This window comes from Ambystoma mexicanum, chromosome 9 (genome assembly GCF_040938575.1).
Source record: "Ambystoma mexicanum isolate Mex_15411 chromosome 9, UKY_AmexF1_1, whole genome shotgun sequence".
NCBI classification, from domain to species: Eukaryota; Metazoa; Chordata; class Amphibia; order Caudata; family Ambystomatidae; genus Ambystoma; species Ambystoma mexicanum.
In genome coordinates this window covers 1,431,067,682-1,431,091,325 of record NC_090931.1, presented here as the reverse complement: position 1 = coordinate 1,431,091,325, position 23,644 = coordinate 1,431,067,682, and the positions used below count along the sequence as shown (strand labels likewise).

At 43.1% G+C, this 23,644-nt stretch overlaps 1 protein-coding gene across 3 annotated transcripts in view; it reads left to right on the top strand.

Moving 5' to 3' along the window:
* USP37 (ubiquitin specific peptidase 37) overlaps nt 1-23,644 on the top strand; it is a 724,569-nt gene that overhangs the window by 136,131 nt on the left and 564,794 nt on the right. For all 3 annotated transcript variants that reach the window (XM_069616844.1, XM_069616843.1, XM_069616845.1), the window contains one exon: nt 17,625-17,722. In XM_069616844.1, the coding sequence (XP_069472945.1) occupies nt 17,625-17,722 (98 nt within the window). The remainder of the gene's footprint in view (nt 1-17,624; nt 17,723-23,644) is intronic.

Genomic DNA, 23,644 nt, shown 5'->3' with positions numbered 1-23,644 from the left:
TCTAGTGGTAGTTGCGTAGTTTTAGTTTTTGTTTTCGAAACTCAAAAAGGGACGTCAACAGGTCATGCCAGTAATACGATCGCTAGTGTGACGTCTACTATACCCATGGCCTGTACGCGTCTAGGTCCCTCCGATTGTTTTGTATGACATGCGTTAGCATGAAGTGTAGTGCGCGTACAGGTGTGTAAAGCAGATGATTGCAGATCAAACCAGAGAAACCTCTATGCTCCTTCTACTCCACAGGTGAGGAAGGGAGGGAGCGTGTGAATCTGAGGCTTGTGTAATCCACTTAGATCACATGCTATGCATAGATTAGTGAGCCGTGTCTGGAGTAGGTGGTGGATGTGAAGTTATAGCGGCAAATAGACGTTTTAGCACTGCTTGTCCCATCTGTGAATCTGCTTTAGAATGTGTCAATGCAGTAGTGCTTAGTAAAAGTATGAAAGGAGCTCCATGTAGCTGCTTGCAAATGGTGTCTAGAGGGAGGTTTGCAATAAAGGCCAAGGTAGCTCCTGTACCCCTGGTAGAGTGAGCTCTGGTGTGAAAGGCAGAGTTTTATTTGCTAGAGAGTAACAGAGCTGTATGCATTTCACTATCCATTTGGAGATGGTGTTTGAGACTGGATCACCTTCCCTTCCAGGTGCTAAGGAGACCAACAGTTCTGTTTTTTTTCTTAGCAGTCTTGTGTAAAGGACCATCCTCCTTAAATCTAATGCGTTGAGTTCTCAGCAGAGCTTGTAGGGCTTTGAAAGAAAGCTAGTGGTTTGATGGACTGTTTGACATGGAACATAGATATGACCGTAGGTGAAAACGTAGGGTTTGTTCGTAGTACCAGCTTGTCTTTGTGGATAACAATGAAAGGGTCTTGCACTGTCAAATCTTGTAGTTCGCTGATGCTTCTTATGGAGGTCCTAGCCAGCAGAAAAGCTGTCTTATATGTAAGGTATTTAACAGTGAATTTGTGCATAGGCTCAAAAAGGGGAGGGGGGCGTTCCATGTGTTTTGCAAGTACCATGTTTCCCATCTAGGAAACTCCTCATGTACGAGAAACTTGGCAGCACATGTGGCTTCGGGGTGCGTGCATGGACCTGCCTCAATCCATCTGGAAAAGGGACATGCTACTACTAACATGCAACTGTAACCATTGCATGTTTGCAACATATCCACATAATCTATATATAGATGCTGAAAAGGACAATTGGGTCTGGGTATTGCTCATCTCACTCTTCGCAAAGTTTACCCTGCTGTGAACTTCTGGCAGACCATGCAGGTCACAATAAACTGTGCCACATGTTCAAACAAATCTGGTGAAAACCAGTCTTGTGCAATCACGGCAGCAAGACACTCGATCTGTGCACAGGGGTAGTGGAGCTGCTCCAGCGCCACCTTCAATAATGATAGAGGCATAACTGGCTTCCCAGTGCTATCTTGTCTCCATTTAGCCGCTGGGTGATAAAAACCATTGTCTCTTACATAGATCCTGCTCTTTGTGTTGGTCTTTACCTTGTAGCTCAATTAACTATACAATGGCTAACCTATTAAAACCTCCCTCAGAAATAATTGGAAAATATGCTGCCCTTTTTGCTTCAACGTCTGCTGCTTCGTTACCATGAGAAATCATGTCTGCCTTAATATTAGCTGCACATTGCACCACAGCGATAGCCTATGGGGGCTTTAGTACCTTAATTAGCTTGTCCAGTAGATTCATGTGGTTTGCCATCTGCATGGAGGAAATCCCTCCTTTTCCAGTGTGACAACCCTGCATGTACGGTTGATTTCACATAGGTGGAGTCAGAGCAGTCTTTTCCTCCTATCTCTGCAGTGCAGCAAAAAGCACCGCTAATTCTTCAGCCTGCGCTGAACAATGTGAAGCGAGTCTTACTACTTCAAATTAACCATACCTTTTTAGCTTCACTACCGACGATCCTGCATGTCTTTTCTCTTGTTGTTTGGTAAATTTTTGAAGTACACTCTCCCACGCTTGGAGCATTTTGTCTAACCTGGGGAATATCGTCATGAAACTCGATGTACGTTGTGCAGTCATGTACATAGTTCTCCTTCCCTAACTGGTTTTGCTATGAATGTCGCTGGATTCACTACTCTACATCAGACAATTTTGATCGCTGGTTTTGAAATAATCATATCCTGCTGCTTTGTGTAGTCAATGTACTTTGGGTTTCTCTAAAATGGCAAATAAGGAATGCTCGATGAATGACATCATTGAGCACCCCATTGTAATACTGGCATCTTTTTCAATCGCGAAAGTGGCAGCTAACGTTAGTTTGCAAGGATAATTTCCTTTCATTACTGGGTCTAAAATCCCACTATAAATAGGCTAATGGTTTATGTCCATGTCCGTGTCCGAATGTCTTGTGTGTGTGAACCGCTGTCCTCACTTCTGCATTTGAATGTAAGAATAAATAAAACTCCTTTTTAAGTCTGGAATACCTAGCACAGGGGCTGTCCATATCGCCCTTTTTAGTTATTCGAATCCTTCAGTCCTCTCATCGGTCCATGTTAATTACTTTTACTGATATGTGCTTCCTGGAGTCCTTTATAAAAGTGGTCGAACATATGTACTGTAATCAAAATCCCAGGCCCTACAAATATTTGCATTTCCCTCACTTCCTTGGGTTTTGGAGTGTTCATAATTGCTTCTGCTCTCTCAGGTGTCAATTTTCTATCTTGAGATTAACTGTCCTATGTACAAGACCCCTTCCTGGCAATATTCTAATTTGTCTTAGTGTCCGTTTCCTTCCAACACTGTCATTAACTGAACTGAATCTTCTCTATATTTTTCTTCTGTCTTGCTGCACACAGAATTATTGTGCTCTGTTGTTGTATGTTATCTAGGTCCATCTGCAGGACCCTACTAAAGATCGATGGGGACTTGCCGTATCCCTCAGTTAATCTTGTATGTTTCCAGCGCTGGTTTCTATACGAAAATGAGGTAAAATCTAGGAAGTTATCATGAAGGGGAATTGAAAAGAAGTAATGTTTTAATTCTTGAACTGTAAAATATTTGGCTTTAGCTGGGATGTTACATAATATCGTAGCTGGATTCAGAGCCAAAGGAAATTCTGCTTCAACAATATTGTTTAGGGACTGTAGCTCCTGAATAAATAAATAAATCTCCGACCCCCGGCCCCCCTGTTGATTTCTTCATCGGGTACACAACCATGTTACATGGGGATTCTGATGACACCTATATTCCCTGCTGTACCAAAGTGGAAATGGGTTCAAATAGAACTGTCTGCTTCTCTGGACATTAGGTACTGCTTTTGTTGTAGCTAAACTGCTTCTGTCTTGAGTCTTATTTTAACTGCTCCACTCAATAGACCCTCTTCGTATGGTCTGTTGGTCCATAAGATGCTTGGCATCTTTTCTAAATCTTCCTCAAAAGGTTTTTTTTTTTTTTTTTACCAATGTCATTCTCTGTGGTATTGCTCTATTTTCTACTTTAATCCAATAAGTGAGACTTGTGAAAAATACTAACTCATCGTCTAAATTCTAGTTTCTGAACAATTTCTCATCTGTCACGTCTGTTAGTCTGTTTCCTTCATGAAGGAATATTATTGTTCTCCATGCTCTTCCCTCGTCTGAACCATGAATAATCACCCTTTCCTCTATCACTATCACTTCCTCCAATTCTATCGGGATAATCTGTCCTTCCTCATCCATAGGTATTTCTGGTGTCACTGATGGTACTGAATACATCAGGTCGCTCTGTGGGCTTTCCTTTTGTGGATATAAATTCATCTCTGTAAAAGGATACCCTCACACTTCCTATCCTGCGTTGATGCTTGTGGGGCTCCTGTATTTGCATTCCATTGCAGCACTATTGCTTGTCTGTGCTTGCTGGGTCTGTACTTTGTGTTTGCATAGGTGCTTGCTGTGGTCACCCTTGTGGCGACTGATTGCAACGAAACTTGCTTTTTGCAGACCAAGTATCTGATTCTGCATGTGTTTGGGCCATATGTCCGGTCTTCCCACAATTCCAGCCTGGTTTGCTGCTGTCCTTCATTAAATCCTCCTCCTCTTGAGGGTTCAGAAATCCACCTTCTCGTCTAGGTCCATTCCCTCTACCTCGTGGCCAAAAACTTTACCCACTTGTTTTGCTTTTCTGTCACGTGTAATGACCCTAGAAACCACTTAAAATTGCACTGATCAAGTTTGTGGGCTCGGGGAGGCAATAATGTACACTTAGACCAGTATAATCGGCTCTTTACTGGCCCTTTATTCACATAGGCTATAAACATGCACACAATGGATTTGGTTCTACATATGCACAAGTAAGGATAGACTAGTTACATCACCGTTAGTGTAGTTGAAGAAGAACTTCATCTCGGCCACCAGCAACACTACCCAGTCCCACTGCAGGTAGAGATCACACGTGCTAACGGGGTCTGGAGCGGAGCGTTCTCCCTCTCAGCGAGATCTCATCACCTGGGGTTCCAATTCTATTCTACTACTTGGATACCTTTTCTCTAATGGGGAGAAAATCCCTGCCCACCTCGGGTTGCCAACCGTCCCTGGCCGAAGGACAGCCAGCAAGCATGGTGGGCACAGAGTGAAAAAATCCAGTCAATGGTGGAAAAACCCAGCTCTTCTCCCGCACGCCTGCTCCCAGCACCCCTTATCACTCCACCTGCACAACTCTGTATCCCTTCTTGGCGTGTCCTTGATTGAACAATACGCCAACTATCCTCCATAATGAGCTCATCTGTTTCCAAATATACAATTTGCAACCGTGGCCGAACTCATGCCTGCTAATTGAGCTCAGACTTCCATTGTGGTTATAAAGTGAATGTCCGAAATGGCAGCACATCGACGCCATTTTTTTTAGCTCATTTTTGCTCACGCATTACACCACCTTGATCTATAGGGTACCCTTAAATTGTTTGACTGAGCTGGCTGCACCTCTCTTCACGACTCAAAACTGCTCCTTCCATGGCAAATTTCGACAGTTTTCTGTAAGAACTTCCCTCTTTCTATTCTCAGCTTTTTTCTAAGTCTTCTCTTGTAATAGACAATGATGCACAATAGTCAACTGTATTTCTGGCCATGGACTTGCTTCCATCCCTACTGATTTCTTCATTTGCCAGTTGCACTGTCTCGGGCAGTCCCTCACACAAAATATGCTAAAATAATGCTACTGTTTTATTCCACGTTTCTTTTGTCTCAAGATGCCATTGTTCTTGAATCTCCTGAATAAAAGCAACAGGATCTTGGTCCTCACACATTTTCTGTGTCTTAATTGCACCTATGTCTAATGTGTCAGGATATTGTACTCTAAGCATTCGTCTGCTCTACAGTTATTAAATGGCACTCCGTTGTGTCTTGTTTTATGCTGTTCCACTCGCATATCCTCTGTCTCCAAATATCGGCTCTCCCCTAGAATGGCTGCTAGTAGGCCTTTTACGTCGCCTACAGCGAACGGCATTCCTGCTGTCATTCTGTCATTTTTTTCTAACTCATGAATCAATTTTCCCTCACCTGCCGTCAAACTAGGGTCATTTACATTTCAAATTATCTTAATCCATTCCTGGCCACGGTATATATTATGGTCGTGCTCCCCTTTCTCTAACAGGAATTGTGTAAATCCTGATCTACAATTGTACTCACCTACACTTCATTTTCCAGATGGGGCTAGTTTCACTTGTTTGTCTTTGTCCTGGCAATGACCTTAATCTACTTACATAAGGTGAAGATATAAGCCCTGTGCTATGCGGCTGCTTGTGGTCGTTCGGATTAGTGACTGTTCTGGTGTTATGTTTGGGTCTACTAAATCTGGTCATTTTGCCAATCTTTCTACATTTGCACCTTCTCGTGCTCTCTAATTTTCTTCCTTCTCTTCGTCTGACATCAATGTAGCCCAGCTGGTATGGCTGTTATCCCTTTCCTCGTCATCCAGATCTAGTTTGCTTAGGGACAGCGTTCTATGCTCCAACATTGTCCTCCATTCTTCCTGTTTCTTTCGGTGGAGATCCTTTGATGCATCCTTTAGTCTTATAACCATCTTTCTCCCTCATTTGCCCTATCCCTTCTGCCTCATGTTAATCAACTCATGTCTGTTCTCTGCTTTCCTTACAGCTCCCTGCAGGGCTTTTTGACCCGCTCTTCTTCCCATTGTTCTCGCGCTTAGATTGTTCTACATCTATTAATGATATGATCTATTTAATCCTTTTTATCCCTACTCCTAATTTCTTCCCTTCTCATCTCCCTTTTCTCTTCCTCTCACCTTCTTTGCAACTTACGTTCTTTCAATCTGTTTCTGTTTATTAATTTCTTCTCTATTTTGTTTAATTCTGTTTATACCTTTGTTCTTTTCATGTCCTTTATCCTTCTTTGTATGCCCTTCCTTTTCCATTCCTGTTTTCTCTAACAAAGTACATACCTTTTCCATCTAATTTGAGTAGTATCTGTTCTCCCATCCACTCGTTCTGTACTATTGTCACTTCATTGACTTAGTCCTGCTCTTGTTTTTGTCTTGACTTCTTCCTCTTATCTATCTGTCCCTTCTGTAATCACCCTCTTTATTTTGCGTACTGGCATATATTTTCATTCTTTGATCTTAATTTCTTCTTTCATCACTATGAGCGGGGTGGAGGCGGGGCTTGTATGTTTAACATACCCCTGCTTGTCCCAAGTTATACCAACATTTCCAGGAGGAGAAAAAGGAGCTAAGGGAGTTGGGTCCTCCCCTTTATGCTGATTAAGCTTCCATTCCTTTTCTGGCGGGTCTTGTTTCTGACTGATACATTTTCCCTAGTTCTAAAATGGCTAACATTTTCTGCAACTTCCATGTGTATGCAGCATGTAAGTATGATATGTGTTGCAATAGTGTTCTTGATAGTGAATCTTCTTGAGGCCAAGGCATGAGCATTTTGTTAGCCGTGCCTTTTACCCATTCGGCTTGGCATTTCCTAATCTTGGGTGTGTATCTTAGTGGTAGTTTGCATGAGTGTAGTAGGGGAGTGTCCCCATAATGTTTTTTAATACTTATTGGTTATTTTATTCTGTTATTACTTTATTTGATTATACCACATCAATTCGGGGCAGCACCATCAATCTCCACCCATCATCCCAAAATCCTTCAATTTTCAAGCCTACACAATATTTTCTTACGTTTATGGTTCTATCGATTCGTACTATCCTGCTTTTATATTTGGCAATCTCTTATTTTATTCTATTTCTTTCACAACTGCTACTCTATTTGACGACAATCGCTGTGGTTTAGGATCTGATCAGTTGAATTGATCAGTTGAATTGATCAGTTGAATTATTTACCATCGTTCTATAGTTTTAACCTTCAACCTATTATCATAATACAAAACGTCAATTTTTTAAACATTTTTCACAACCCCAAAACAAATATGCACAACAAATTCTATGATCTTTATTCTCTAGTTAAAGTATCTAATCTCCATTTTGGAGTGTCGCACATCCTTCCTTTTGCCTTGCCGCAGGAATCGCTTAAATACTCCTTTCCGGAGTTTGATGCGGTCCCCCATCTCCTTGAGAATAGGGAACTAGGTATCCCCTTAATCAAATCCTGTTTCGTTCATATGTATGAATGTGTATGTTGGCGAGATTTGTCATTGTACTTCATCCCCTCTCCTAGTGAGACCCCCAGCACTTTCTGCTGGACTTCTGGACCCTTTTCTATTAATCCTGAATGAGTGGCGCCTTTTTCCACTCATTCTTATGGGCTCTTTTGGAACTCTATTTGTATTCCTGTTGAGTCCGTCTGATCCATGGCTCTTGAATGCATCGGTTTTAGTACTGCACCGCACACAGCTCCTTATGGGCAGTGTTGCTGAGACCCCTAGGGTCCTCCGGTAAGATTAATTTCCTATATCCTTTATGAAACTACAGTTCATAAGGATGGAGATCCTTAGTATCTCTCCCATAACTTTATAGTCTGAGATTGTATAGTCTTGAGAGATTGGCACACACCACCTTCAGTGGAGTGCCAAAGTGATACTTGGTATCACCCTTCTGTCTGCTCCTGTGCCTTTCTTGCACACATAGACAATCACCTAGTTATGGCTGGTGGCAGTGGATGTGTACTACCAACTATTCTGTAAAGAAAATACCGAAGGCTATGGCCATAGCCTCCATAGTGCGCAACAGGGGCACCCAAGTACCAACTAGGCGCCTCCCTTTATTATTTTATATTTGTAACATCTAGTTTCTTACAAACTTTTATTACAACTCGTTTCATCACTTCAGTAATATCTCAATTTCCAGATGCCATTAGTTAGTCTTTATCTCCTCAGTTTATAGCCTTATCAAGCAGGTTTATAGCCGAGCAAGTTAGATGTACGGAACTTTCACTCAAAATCCGGTCCCAGAAATCATCCATCGTGCCATTTTCAGGCTGGAATTTACTCACATGGACAGATCTCAACTCACTAAGTGCAAAACATTCAATTAGAAGATGTTTTGTTTATTCTGAGTATAATAAAGTGTCTGCATGCTTCATCTGTGACATTCCCCATATGTTTCATCACCATTTGTTTTGTTTTATATACGTTCTTCTGAAGAAGCCATCTCGATGGTATCTCGAAGGGAATTGTCGAAGATACTTTGGCATATTATCAACTTTGTTCATTGTCTGGCCCAGATCGAAAGCTGTTGACAACTTTCCATAATTGTCGAATTTCGATCCATAGCCACTTTCAACTTTCTTGCAATTTGTGGACGGTCCAATAATGTGTCCATCGGAATATTTGCAGTTTGCATAATTCCTTTCACCTTTTCTGACCATGTTAAGAGCAAACCTTTATGTAAATGTTTTCCTCCTGATACTATTCTAAATGCTGGTTCAGGATTTGGTATTTCCATCTTTCCCAGCAAAGTCATAGATTTGCATAACACTGTTCCATATAAACTTTCCAGTGCTAGCTCGTGGCATATTATGATCATGGATAGATACTTTGGTAGTCTCAGGACTCGCCGCCAAAATATGCCTTCCAATTGAGTCCAGATCTTCTGGTCAATGTTCCAGCCTGCTTCCGCCCCATAAGTTATTGTGGGGACTACTTTCTGTACGTAAAACGTGCAGAGCGGTTTTAATGAACATTTTCCGTACAGCGTCTGGATTCTCGCTCCTTGTAAGGCAAGTGTTCGGGTCCGATAAAATCGTTCTTGCACCCAGCTCCATTCTCGTATCGAGGTGTTCACCAGTATTCCTAAATAACGGATCTCGGTGACTTCCTCGATCTTATTGTTCTAAATTTGCCACTTAGTTATTTTGGCGGCCATTGCATGACCAAACTTCATGATTTTCTTTTTTTCCACATTTATTGGCAGGTCTTTGTCGATCATATAAGTTTCAAGTTTTGAAAGAAGCCGCTGTAGACCTAGCTGGGTCCTGTCAAACAGGACCGGGTCATCCGCGTAAATTGTGTAATTTGTCGTCCATTGATTTTTGGTGGGAAGCAGTTGACACTTGCTAAAGCGGTAGGGATGTCGGCGATTTATAGCTTAAACAGGGCAGTTGCCAAAGGGCATCTCTGTTTCACCCCTTTGTTGGTAACGATCAACTTGGACAGGTCTCCCCTTTCATTTAGCCTGACTCTGATGGTGCTTTTGGAATGCAACGCCTTTATTGGCAGCAGTAAGGCGTTAGGCCATTTTCTATTTTCCAGTTTCTGCCATAATTTATCCCTGTTTATAGTGTTGAACGCCTGCTGCATGTCGATAAAAGCCATGAATAAGTTGTCCTTTGTCTGTAGTGCTTCCAACTTCAGCAGATTCACCAAGGCTAAGTTAATCTCAGTTCCCACGCCCTTGGTGAAACCTGTTTGCCTTTCATAAAGTATGTCTGTTTCCTTGGCCCATAAAGAAAGTTTTTTTTTTTTTTTGGAGAAATGTCGCAAACACCTTACCAATGGTGTCCAGGGGGGCAATCGGGCGATAGTTGACAGGATCGTCCCGACTGCCCTTCTTAAAAACGAACTATTATTGCCTTAGTCCAAGAGATCGGAATTTTCCTTCTGTTGGCCATCGCCACAAACAGATTTTCAATGAATATCGACCACGCATGTTCGTGTTCCTTAAGCATCACGTTACTGATGCCGTCCGGGCCTGCCGCTCTTGAAGTCTTTAACTTGGTGATGGCTGTACAAATGTCTTCGTTGGTCTCTATTATATCCCAGGTTGTCTTCTTTTCCACTTTCATTCGAAGGCGGCCTCTCGGTTCCTGCGAACACCTTCTGAAAGTGCAGTATCCAGTCCTTTTCAGCCACACCATTTGTCATTAAGGCAGCTTGATTAACTGAACCTTTATTCAGGATGTTCCATATCGCTCGTGTTATTTCTTATAATTAAGGCCAACATTTCTTCCCCACGCTCTTGGTCCCTCTGGTAAGAATGTTTTTAGCCAGTTTCGATAGTTTTCTCCATTTTAGCTGTATGGAAGCGTTCATTCTGAACCGTGTTTTTAGTTTGGTTAGGGCTTTCTTAAGCTGCTTCTTTTCATTTATTAAAGTCATACTCCATTTATGCCTATGATCTTTAGCAGTGTAGTATTTTTTTGGAGAAGCCCAGTTTCAAACATGGAAGTAGTGGTACATGGTCTATCAGGTCCGATGTTTCTTTATTTGCCTCCTGTATCTCATTTGTCATTTCATGAATTTGTTTTTCTTTTATTCTTAGCCTATTTCGCCCTTGATTTGCCTCCAGAGCTTGGCATTCAGTGTCTGATTCCCTTTTACACTTAGTGGCCATGAAATTACCAATGCATAATGTTTGCTGTTGGTACAATTTGTAGCTTGTCGATTTTAACGAACACATTTCGTGATGTCCAAAAATCTAGAATCTTTCCGTGGCCCATGTTATGCCAGGTAAAATTTGGTGGTATATCGCCTCACGTTTCCGTTTACCATAAGACAGTACCGGGCTTTAATTTCGTTGCTCCACTGTGATCTTCTTGCGCTTCCAAGGTGTCCTGTCGATTTGACCTCTATAAGCTTCTTATTTCTGTCGAACCAGGAGATGTTCAAGTCTCCACACACGATGATTGGTAGGTTTTGACAAATCCTTTGATTATCTATTTTCGTCACAGCCGTTATAAATGCACCAGCAGAGATCTTGAATGGATTCCAGTATACATTCACCAAAAGCAAGGTGTGTGATTTATATTTTTGACCATTCGCGTATTGAAGTAACATTCCTTGGACATAGCTATTGGGATTCATTTCTTCAATTACTTCCCAGTTTGTTCCTGACTTTAACATGGTTATTAACCTGGAAAATGGGTGTCCTTTTTGATTTTTCTCTGCAGGATTTATCAAGGTTAGATAACCATCCTTTGCTGGTGGCGAGCGCATCCATGTTTCCTGCAAGCAAATAAAGTTGTCAGTTAGGTCCACTGGGAAGTCGTCGTAGAGATGGCTAAACCCCCTGGTGTTCCACGAGATCTGTCACAGGGGCGTCAAGTTCATTTTTCACCAGCTTGTGCTTCCTCATTTCAGCTGTAGAATTCCCTTTCTTTGGCTGTGAAAATGATTCAGTATTTAGATGTCTCCTTAGATCGTCTTGTCGCTGCTCCTTGGATTCTTTCGTACTCTTGGACTCTTTTCCCCTCTGCAATTACTCGTCTTCCAGTTGTTTCATGGACTGAGATCTCGAACCCTAAACGCATCAGTTATTATTTCGCAGTCATTAAAATGTTGCGTACAGCTTTTAATATGTAATAGTACACAATCAACGTGATCTTCCGATGGATATTCTACTATGCGAATGTCTTCAGACCTAATGGTCCGTAGCACTGGCACTGCATGTAGTAGACGCATTATATTTGCGCGGTTCAGGTTGACGTCAAATTCTTCAGAGAATATTTTCAATCTTAATTTTTTGTGCGAGCACTTTTTGCTCACCTCGAAGAGCTTCTTGCACTGGATTGATGGATTTTTGATTTTGAGCTGAATGTTCGTATATTGTTTTGGGACTTTCAGCTGTGATTTGCTTACCCTTTATTCGCTTCAATAGGTTGCTCATTGCAGTCTTGATGGAACAAGTTTTCTTTGCTGATTGTTTCTCATGTTTGCTCTGTGATGATTCTAGACTGCTTATGGTCGTGTTCAACAGCTCCACGTCAGACCCTCGGGGACAGACCTCAAGTCATCATCTGAATAAGTGGATAAGTTGCATAACTCCTCCATTTGGTCCATTGAGGCAGACTTGCTCTGATCAGAGTCGATTCTCATCTGCTTTTTAGGGTTTGTGACCCCTTTACTAACTTGTCCCACTCTTTTGTCAACGTTTCCTTCCATGTTTTTTCGCTTCAATCTATGATTTTTTTTTCTTTCAAATGTTTGGTTTCGCAGGAGTAGTCAGGTTTCTTATAAATTGACTTGTGTTGCTAAAGTGTTTTGTTGGTGCCTGAATATTCTTATTTTCTTTCTAGCTTTTTCTTAGCATGACCATGAAGCTGTACCTGCGTTTTATCTTTACACGCAGCAATCACAAAGTTTTTTTGCAGGACCAACTAAATATTCCATACAATACTTTTGCCATGGAGCAAGATGGAATCTCTGGGCACTTCTCTTGAATAGTCGTCGCCCCTTTGGTTGTTTTTCTGATTTCAACATTTGTTTGTGCGGTACCTGCCATGGGCGAATGTAGCATGCTGTGTAAACTCTCGTCCACTGCATGGGAATTGACACTAGTCGTCGCAGTGGTCGTCATTTTTTCACTTTTCTGTTAAATCAATGCACCCTTTTGAGTTGGACCCTTTGACGATGTCACTTTTCATTCAGGTTGGCCACTTTATTCGCAACCATGTGGCATTGTGTCGCTACATCTATTCCACCCTGCACCCTATTTGTAGATAAGGCTGGTGTCTCGATTGTCTGTGCTGCCATCTGCTTCAGGCTGCCAAGCATTTCTTCCAATCAACTATTTTTTGTTTTCCTATTTGTTCGATCAACAGACTGGGGGCTTTTTGCGTCCTGTTGTGAGGGATTTGGGCTTCTATTTTGCTTATTGTACCAGTCAGATGCCCTATTACAGCTCCATTTTTTTGTATGGATTCATTTAAGCTTTCATACAGTTTAATAAATGGAATTAAGGCCAATGATGTGGCGACCAGAACATTATGAATCTGAATGGCCGCGGCAACTGACAGGTTCGATTTTGCATCTGTATCTTTGCCAACCGGACTGCAAATGTTGTCGTTGCTTGTTTTTCTGATCACTCCTTCCGTGGAGTGCTTTTCTGCCATTGCCAAAATGGCTGGTCCAGGCCTTTTCCCCTCTCGTGTATTGCTGTAGAACACGTTAGGGAACTTCTTTCTTTGTGAAGAGTGGCTACCATTTTAGGTGGTTCTTTTCCATGGCTGTCTGAGGTTAATGCTATTTTATTCTCGTGATTTGTTTCCAAGTTGTCAATATCTCTCGTCCGATTGGGCGGGATAGTTTTAGGTTTTTGCATCCATTCTCTCACTGTCGCTCGGCGGGCGGTTGTTTTCACTTGAAGTGACCTGTCCAGAGTTTGTTTCAGAGCTACTGAAGTTACTGGATTTTCCATTTGCAAAACCTTCCGCAAGTTTTTCATTTCATCAAAATCTGCTTGGAGTCAACATCAAGAGTGCCTTGCGCCCAGCTAACTTTCTCGGGGTGTACCAGAGCCGTTTGGAAATCGCAGGCGTATTCTGTCACAACACCGGTTGATAGTTCAAAACCTTTTATTGTGTTTATTTCATTTTCCTCTCTTCTGTTAAAATCGTTATTAATCCTCTTAATAGTGACGCCATCTCTGTCATAACTTGCGGTTTTTGGTATTGGATTACTCTCATTACGTAAGTTTGAAAGTAGTGCAGATATTTTGGGGAAAAGTGAATTTCAGCAGGTTTGTATCTAAAGCCACATGCAGCACTTCTAAAGCGAGCAATTCCTTGTAAGTTACATCGAAGGGCAATTGGAATGATCATGCATTTATTTCAATCGCCTCCAAATCAGCGATGGGTCTGTTAGAGTCCTTTTCATTGTAATTTAAGCCTTCGCTCGTGTCGGCACCAAGATTAGATCTGCCATTAGCTCTGTTGACTTTGCTGTTGGGGAAGTTCATTGGTACAGTGCAGTGTACATTGATGTCCTTTTTGTTTCTTTCATTCTCTTTTGTGGGTTCAGCTGTGCAGTCATGTGCCCATCCTGAGTTCGCATCGGTTGCCACATCTCGTTAATACAATTGTTGTGGTATTGACTAATTCCGGGATCTGGTTTTCTTTTGACTTCGCTGCTGATTCCGAGATTGAAGCTGAATCTAATGCCGCATAAACAGCTGAGGCCGACTTAGGTTCTGCGTTTGTGGGCGATGCCGTTGAGGGTCCCGGCACTGTTTCAGTTGTTGGTTTGCAGGAGGCTGCCTCTCGCACATCAAGTGTTATGCATTTTAAACATGAGTTGGTCTTGTTGGCGATATTAAGCGGCACCGCCCCCCCCCCCCCCCCCCTACAGTCCCATTCACATGTCGCAACGTTAAGACCTGCACTTTGTCTTGTTTCACTCAATTTCAGTATCGTTTTCAGTCTATGTGCATTTCACAATCAACCATATTACCGGTCAAAGAGGAAAGTGATTTTTGGGCTTGTTTGAGATGAGTCAATGGCCCCTTGTCTGCCATAAATTACTCGTACCGCTTGCTTCTTGCCTCCGGTCACACCAGTCACTGCTGTCTGCTGCAGACTGAACTCTACACGAGCTCCACGCGCGCTCTTCCGCAGTTATTAAAGGGAATTGAGCTCCTTTTCCTTAAAGCCACACCACCATTCACTGGAACCAGAGTTCATGCACTGTAGCTCCTCTTTCCTGCTCGCGCTGCTGCAGACTGAACTCTATAACTGCTTCTTTTTTTTGCCATTAATAGCGTGGTTGTTGTTTGTTAGCCCTTCTACCATTCTGGGAGGGGGAGGTCTGTTTGAGTTTTGCATTTGGCAGGAACCTGTAGGTATCTGAGGTAAGCTGAGAAGACTGCAAGAAGGCAAAAGGACAGGATGGCCAAAGGACTGGGTGAAAAATAAGTGGCATGACTGAGTATATATATTTATCTGAAAGTCACAGGGGACCCCACACTCTGGGTCAGGGTAATGGTATACTACTAATCTCGGAAAAAATGATCCAGAGGATACAATTTTGAAAACAAGGGAATCGAGGAATTTAATTAGACCTGATCCATTATTTAAATATCAGAATGTTAATCATGATTTAATGATGGCACTCATAACATTTTTACATCGCAGGAAAGAATTTAAGAACACATGATTTTACATACAATTAATTTCATTCATACACAAGCGTCCATTAGCCATTCATACATACGCAACAATGACAAATATAAGCTAAAACTTTATCCTAAAAAAGTCATAACAATCTATTACTTATTGTCTTCATTAAAAAGAAAAAATATATAATCAATATGAGACCACAACAAATTGCCCAGGTGGTCATGGGTTGGGATGGGTCACGTCGGTGTCCAAGATCGACCATCTCTGGTTTCTCAACCGGTTTCGACGTATTTAACTTTAATTGAGTTATGTCTTCATCAGGAGATAAACAATTACACTCTTCGAAGCGAAGAAAAACAGCTGGAAGTTCCTGATATAAGTAACAGGAAGAACTGCTGCACCAATAGGCGGTGTCCTGAAAAATCTGGGCTTAATGGCTGTCAGCCAAATTATGGTGGTTGTCCAATCCTACAGTGACTGATTCGCTGCAGAATAGAGAGAGTTTTTGAAGGAAGATGTCAGTCCTCCAACGACTCTTTCTAGAATAAGAACGTGAGGGCTGTGGTGGTTTTTTCGACTCCCAAAAGACCATTGTGTTAATGAACGGAACCATTGGAGGACTGGCATCTTCCTTCAAAAATTCTCTCTATTCTGCAGCGATGTAGGATTGGACAATCACCATAATTTGGCTGACAGCCATTCAGCCCAGATTTTTCAGGACACTGCAGATTGGTGCAGCAGTTCTTCCTGTTACATCAGGAACTTCCAGCTGTTTTTCTTCGCTTTGAAGAGTGTAATTGTTTATCTCCTGATGAAGACGTAACTCAAAGTTAAATACGTCGAAACCGGTTGAGAAACCAGAGATGGTCGATTTTGGACACCGTGACCCATCCCAACCCATGACCACCTGGGCGATTTGTTGTGGTCTCTTACATATTGATTATATATTTCTTTTCTTTTTTAATGAAGACAATAAGTAATCGATTGTTATGACTTTTTCAGGATAAAGTTTTAGCTTATATTTGTCATTGTTGGGTATGTATGAATGGCTAATGGACGCTTGTGTATGAATGAGATGAATTGTATGTAAAATCATGTGTTCTTAAATTCTTTCCTGCGATGTAAAATTGTTATGAGTACTATGATTAAATCATGATTAAAATTCTGATATTAAAATAATGGATCAGGTCTAATTAAATTCCTTGATTCCCTCGTTTTCAAAATTGTATCCTCTGGATCCTTTTTTCCGAGATTAGTATGACTTGAGTATATGGCAGGGGTAGAAATTGAGATTTATTGAGCATGAGCTAAAATCAGCTCCTGGGTATTGGGCATCACCAGTAGGCAGGATATTCATTGGTAGAACCAGAAGCTAGTACACGCCACCCATCAAATGTAACTTGCACATGAGATGCAAACGCTACATTTTTGTCCATGACACATGTTCCATTCTGCTTTAAATGTCTTCACATGTTATTTAGCCACCTTTTCTTTGTACCAAACAAACTGAGTTAATACCGCATATGTATCTTTGTATGGTGCCAGTAGCCCTGTGGATTCAAAAGTAGCTCCTGGTTTTAAGCTCGCAAGGTGGTAAAATTGAATGTGCTTAAGCAACTCTAGAAATATCTGTTGCCAACAACCCGTCTTGGACACTTTGTGAAAGTAACAGAAATGTTATAAAAACAAAACGTACTGGTAAAGGGTTTCAAAGTACTCTTGCAGTGCTGCAGAAACAAAGGAATCTCAAAGGGGACTGAGTCCCTCCCCCAGCACCCCCTCCCAAAGCCCCCCTTGCACTGTCTGCCATATTTACTGATCAGTGCCCCAAAAGAGGTGAGCTGAGCAAGTAAAGTAAAACATAAATTTAGGGTAGGGTTCAAATCCTAGCAAAAGGGTGGGGTTCCCATTGATGTCAATGAGGGAATGCTGCAAAAAATATTTTCTAATAGAAACAATGATTGAACCAGAGGTGGCTAGAACTGCAAACAATTCAGAGGACAACTGCCACCCATAGTGCTTCAATGGTAGATTTTTATTTTGTGGCAACTTCGGCCCTTTTTTTAATCAAGGTTTAGTTGGCTTCATTGGAGAACTTTATTTAAAGTGTTCTGCGATCCAAGACCTGCACAAAGTAATAAATGTGTTTAGGATTGTGATGACTGTTATGGAGAAACAGGATTTAATTTCACTTACTCCCCTTATCGACTTGTACTGGTATGCTTTGGTAATCCACCCTCTAAACTGTTCCGCACCCTATTGTGGAAACAGTAAGAAAATGACTTGTGTATAATGCTATATGGTCATGTTATCTGCATTCAATTCAAACTTTGGTTTTCCCATTATATAATTCTTATACACTTTTGTTCCCCCCCCCCCCCCCCCTTAGCAATAACAAAGCTTTGGTTGATCCATCGTTTAAGTTCCTAAACAGCAGTCGGGAGAAGCAGTTGATTTTGAAGAAAATGGAGGACAACAAAGTGGCGGGTAATGACTGTTTTTTTTTTTTTTTTTAGAGCAAATCGTGGCCTTTGTATGATTTTTGTAAATGCTCTTCTCTAACTGCATAAGTAGACTCTATTTTTCCCATTGTTGCCCTTGCATTTACTTTATTACTTTAATACTGAATATTGCCTTCTAGTCTTTGAAAGTGTTTCACTTCTGCATTCAATGAGAGACTTACTTCGAGACATATTTAAATGACACCTATGTTTTTAGTTACATATCCGTACTGATGGAGTCTGTCTACTTAGATTGATTTTGGTTGTTAATCTCTTTGTTCATAGTAAGTGAGCTTTGAAGAGGGCCAAATGCGGCCTTCCACTTTATCTCCATTGATGCCAAATGAACAACCATCATAGGTCTCTTTTGGATTTCTGGTGACTTTTGGTAAGTGAAGCTTTTGTAGCTTCACTTAACTGCTCCACTCCTCTATTTATCGGTCCTCATGGCTGCCAGTGCAGGGCTATTGCTGCCCTCATTTCCGATTTTTCCATTCTATTTTCTGCATCTATTTTATAAAATACACCATCTTCAGTGGAGTGTTACAGGGTACTTTGTATCTTTTTTTTTATTCTTCATATAATCGACTTGTTTTTAGTCTGTTTTTGGGCCACTTATTTTTGGCTGTCTTCCTGCTCTCTCATGCTTTTAATTGTCTACCCTGGGCATGCACTTTCGTGAGGCCCTTAAGGCGTTCCTTTTATTTTCAGTTTTGTTTAGCTGGAACTGGTTGAAATTGTGCTTGGGGCTGTCTAGTGCCAATGTAAATTTGGATTGGGGTGTTGGGGTGCTGTCGGGTGGGGCATAGGGGGGTCTCGTTCTCTGTAGATACACCCACTGATCCTGCTCACATCCCACCGCACACCTAGCCCTGATATTGGATATGCGCAGATAGCCTGAAGATATTTTACACGTCGACCATCACTGAACACCAGAGGACTGCAGCAGAAGCCTCGAGCATTTGGATTTAACTAGTCCTGTCCTGCATGGTTGTCCTTCTGTTGGTGGACATCTGAAGTGTCCCAGGACTGACCATTCGCAGAGCAGAACTCTGCTGCAATAGACACTGCCGTGCAATGGAGCTTAGGGACTGTGCAGGTGTTCAGCTGATTAGTCTGTTACTGCATCACAAGCTGCTCTCATCCTGAAAAGGTGCCTGGCTAGAGCTGGTTTGTCACAGCCTTTAGTTGGGTCTGCTGACCCCTAACCACGATTTCTTCACTTGCCCGAGTTCTGGCTTCGGGAGGCTGTCATTCACATTGATGGTAGTCATGACTGCTGTTGCAGGTAGTCTGGCCCATGCTGAAATGTGCTAGAACTGCATCTTAAACGAAGATCGGAACTGCCACCTAGCTGGAATTATACTAGACTCCTCCTTCTGGAACTTCACTTGCCACCCCTGTACTTCCACCACCAGGACCAATGACGGTAGAACGTGGCTTCAGTGATTCTCAGTGCCACAGGGGTGGTTGCTTTGAAAATGAAGTTCAAGGTATGAGTGTATGTATACCTCTTGGCTCCACCTATTGTCCTATAGGAATTCAATGGGTGTGATCCGCTAACACTACCATTTCATCACTGTAAGTGATGGTGTGGTCTAGGATTCCCCCTTTAACACTTAGTGGTGGAATTGGGAGTATACCTTGTATTTCTGTCATGAACCAGTTTTCCTAACAGCATGCTTTTAAATGTAATTTTACCAACCTGGTAACTATGTATTCAGGGTGTTGGGTAAGATTTTGTAGAGTCCATCTGGTTTGTGACTTAACAAAACGCATCTGCTTGGTATTAGTGACTCAACTTTTAACATAGGCCTGTACTACACAAGTCGGTAGAGTGACTAAGCCGCCAGGCTTACCTTAGAAGGGGTACTGTGAACTGTAGAGCACTACAATTAAATCAGTAGAGACAAGTAAACACTTACACACTTTAAGTTATATTAACCCTTAACTGCTTAGTGTTTTCCCTCCCAGTGCTGAGCCCTTTTTTGGCGATTCGGTATGTGCATCCTATTCCTTGTAACTTTTTTGTTACATGAGATCTCGGCCAAGTTTGTCCCCTTTTCTTCCCACATGTAGGCAGTCCCAATGCCACCAAGGAATCCTAGTTTCTCCAGCATGGTGTCTGGCATGGATTCACATGTTCATGAATATTCCCCATCAGGCTGGGAATCCTCGGGAAAGAAAAAATCAGTTTGTTTTGTTTCTGAACTTTCTCCTAACAACCGATCGCTGGTCTCTGGGTCATACTGCCCCCAGCCAATGATTCCCCCTCTACGTAAGCCCCTCCTTTGGCAGCCATCTTCAGATTTTTACTGCATGTTCAAGTGTTGGAGTGCTCGTGCTACAGCTCTCGAGCCTTTACTGCGTTTTGCTCTTATTTCGGTCAATCGAGCCTCAAGCTCCATCGATCCATCATCCGACTAACGGGGACCTGTTTTTCGGAACCTTCTACGTCCCTCAAGGGTGAATTTTTTTTTAATTTATTTTTTTAAATGTAGTTTTTATTGGCATTTTTTAAGGTTATTACAACAAACATATAATTTCAATTCGATCCATTCCCAGTTAAAAAAAGTTCAGTCAATAACCCATTCCACACCCCCATACCCCACCCTCCCCTAGCCAGTAAACAGGTGTTGATTTCAAACTTGTCGCTGCAGGGACGCATTGTGCATTCTTTAAGTTCGGACTGTCAAACAGACTAGTGCACACAAAGTTTAGGGCTCAACCTAGCAGCACCCCGTGAGGGGGTGCGTGCCTCGTACAACAGATACCGATGAGGACCCCAAGCTCCTCCTGGCCCAGAACCCGAGCATGCCAACAGGTCAAGGGCTCACCCCTCAGGTCGGCCGCTCGTACTTTTCAAAGGAGAGCCAGAGTTCCTCAATGTTGGATCTGGATTCCTCCAGGACATGGGTTAGAAATTCCAGATCGTATATCGCCCGAACCTGTGCAACCCATTCCTTCTCCTCGGGCATGTGCGGGTTCCTCCATTTCTGGGCCAAACAGCACCTGGCCGCCAGGAGCATGACCTGTAACATGTGGCCCCGAGTGTCCTCCTGGTCATCTCCCACATCAATGCCAAATAGAAGCAGCCAGGGGCAGAGGGGCCTAGTAATTCTGTCAACCCGCCTCATCCAGGATAGGACCTCTCCCCAATATGACTGCACCCTAGGGCAAGACAACCACATGTGCATGTAGTCCCCTGTTACCTTTCGGCATTTCCAACAGTGAGGGTTGTAACCCGGGCTCATTCTGGCAATCAACTGTGGCGGGTAGTGCCATCTGTGCAAAACCTTTAAAGCTTGGTGTCTGTACTGGGGGGAGGTCGTTGAGCGGTGGGCCTGGATGCACATTTTAGTCCACCTTTTGTCATCTATTGCCATACCCAAGTTTTTTTCCCATTGTGTCCGTGCTGGTGGGGATCTCTAGGTATCGAGAGCAAGAGGAGCTTGTACAATCGGGATATGACCCCCCTGGAGCCTCGTGTGGAGATGATCGTTTTCTCAAAGTCTGTGAGGTCCCTCCTGAAGGTGTCGCCCCATGAGGGTTCGGAAAGGACTCCCTTCAGTTGAAGGTAGCGGAAAGGTGATAGCCTGCCCAGCCCCAGGGCTTCCTCCAGATCCAGAAGGGGCATGAAGGAGCCGCCCACCCACAAGTGGCATGCCCTAACGAGGCCCGCCTCGTACCACCTCTGATATGCGGCAGGCTCTGCTACTTTGGCCAGGAATGGTGACGCCCAAATACAACTCAGCGGAGAGGGCCAGGTTGTGAGCCATCTGTAGTAGCTCCCCCTCCTTCCAGACGGACCACAGAACACCCAGTACCGGGTGGTCCAGAACCTGCCTGGGGAGGTGTGCTTTAGGGACCCACAACCACTCGTCGAGAGTGACCGGGGCGAGTAGCCTATTATCCAGTGCCACCCATTGCTTTTCTGACCCAGGGTTGACATGGTCGACCAGAATCCTCAGCTGGGAGGCCCTGTAGTATGTGTCACAATCTGGGAATCCCACCCATCCGTCGTCTTTGGGCCTCGTGAGGACGTTGTAGGAAATCCTATGTTTCTGTCCCGCCCAGAGGAACCTGAGCAGGGTGCGTTTCATTGACTGTAGGAACGCGGTGGGGACCTGAGTGGGGAGCATCTGGAAGAGGAATAGAAATTTAGGAAGTACCACCATTTTGATCAGGTTGAGTCGTGCCATCCATGAAAACCCTGAGACTGCCCACCTCTCTACATCTCTCTTGACCTCTGTCCATAAAGGGGTAAAATTGCTCGGGAAGAGGTCTTTTGGGTCAGGTGTGATTTGAATTCCCAAGTGTCGGAACCCCTCTCTCTCTGCAAATGGAAGGGGTGACCCTCCACATACTCCTTCTCGGTTTCCGATAGTTGGCCCCCATGAAAGCCACAGATTTGTCCAGGTTAACCTTGTACCCTGAGAGGTTCCCATAACACTCCAGTGCCCGCAACACATGAGGGATCATCTGTGACGGTTTAATGACATAGAGGAGAGCGTTATCAGCCAACAAGCTGATCTTGCAGTGAGAGCCGCCCATCTGAACTCCAGTGATGGCCTCATTGATACGCACCGAGATCGCCCAGGGCTCCATGACAAGGGCGTATATCAGGGGGGGATAGTGGACACCCCTGTCTCGTTCCTCGTCCTAGCGGGAAAGCCTCTGATTCCATCCCATTGGCAGCCACCCTGGCCGTGGGGCGGAATATAGTGCCGCCATCCATCCCAACCACCTCTGGTCCATCCTCATTGCCGAGAGGACCTCCCCCATGAAGGCCCAACTCACCCAGTCAAAGGCCTTTTCTCGTCCTGGGTTTCCCTTGAATGCAACACATGGAGGGTTTTGCGCATGTTGTCTGAGGCTTATCTATTTAATATGAAGCCCATCTGATCTGGGTGAACCAGGCGGGGCAAGCATTTCTCCAGGCGAGTGGCCAGGATCCTGGCAAATATTTTAGCGTTGAGGTTCAAGAGGGAGATGGGCCTATAGGAGCCACGCTGTGTCGGGTCTTTTCCTGGCTTGGATTACCGAGATGAGTGCCTGTAGGAATGTGTGGGGGATCGTCTTTGTTACAGATTTGGTTGAACAGTTTGGCCAAGGGTTCCATCAGTATGGGCTGGAATTATTTATAGAAATCTGCCGTATATCCATCTCCTCCCGGGGCCTTCCCTGCTTTAAGTCTCTTGATGGCTGCCTACACCTCCCGATTTCTCTTTTGAACACTATTTGAGAATCTTTCTAAGAGCATCAGAATGACTTTGTCCATTGTCTTGGTTGTCCTGGCTAAGGGCTCCTTCTGAACCTATTGGCTTTGGCAGTGCTTGCTCCCTTACAGTTCTTAAATGTTGAACTTTAATGCTTGGATTATTGACTGCCTGTATATTTGGGATATTCTAACTGTTCTTATAGTCTGTCCTAAATCCAACCCTAACCTTTCCTTCCTGAAATTCAATATTGCAAATGTGATACTATATTAATGCTATACTGACCTCATGGCATCACCTCCCAGGTGCTGGAACATGTGTACCATATGAATGAATTACTCACCTGCTTTATTCACTTTTTTAATTGAATCCTAACGTGGGATTGTTAGATAATTACTGCGTTTTAAAGAATGCTTTAAATATCTTTGTGTATAAATAATGCATTATAACTTTGTGTTTACTTGGATACTTGCGTTTACTGGTTTCATTGCACAGCTCTACAGCTCACATTACTGCTCTTAGGATGAGCCTGACTGCTCAGTCACAATACCAACATGTATTGTACAGGCCTATATTAAAAGGTGGGTCTAATACCAAGGAGAATGCTTGTGTAGTCCTACACCAGTTGGACTGCACTAATACTTACCGAATGCATATCAAATACATTGCTTGAAAATAACACTTCTCCC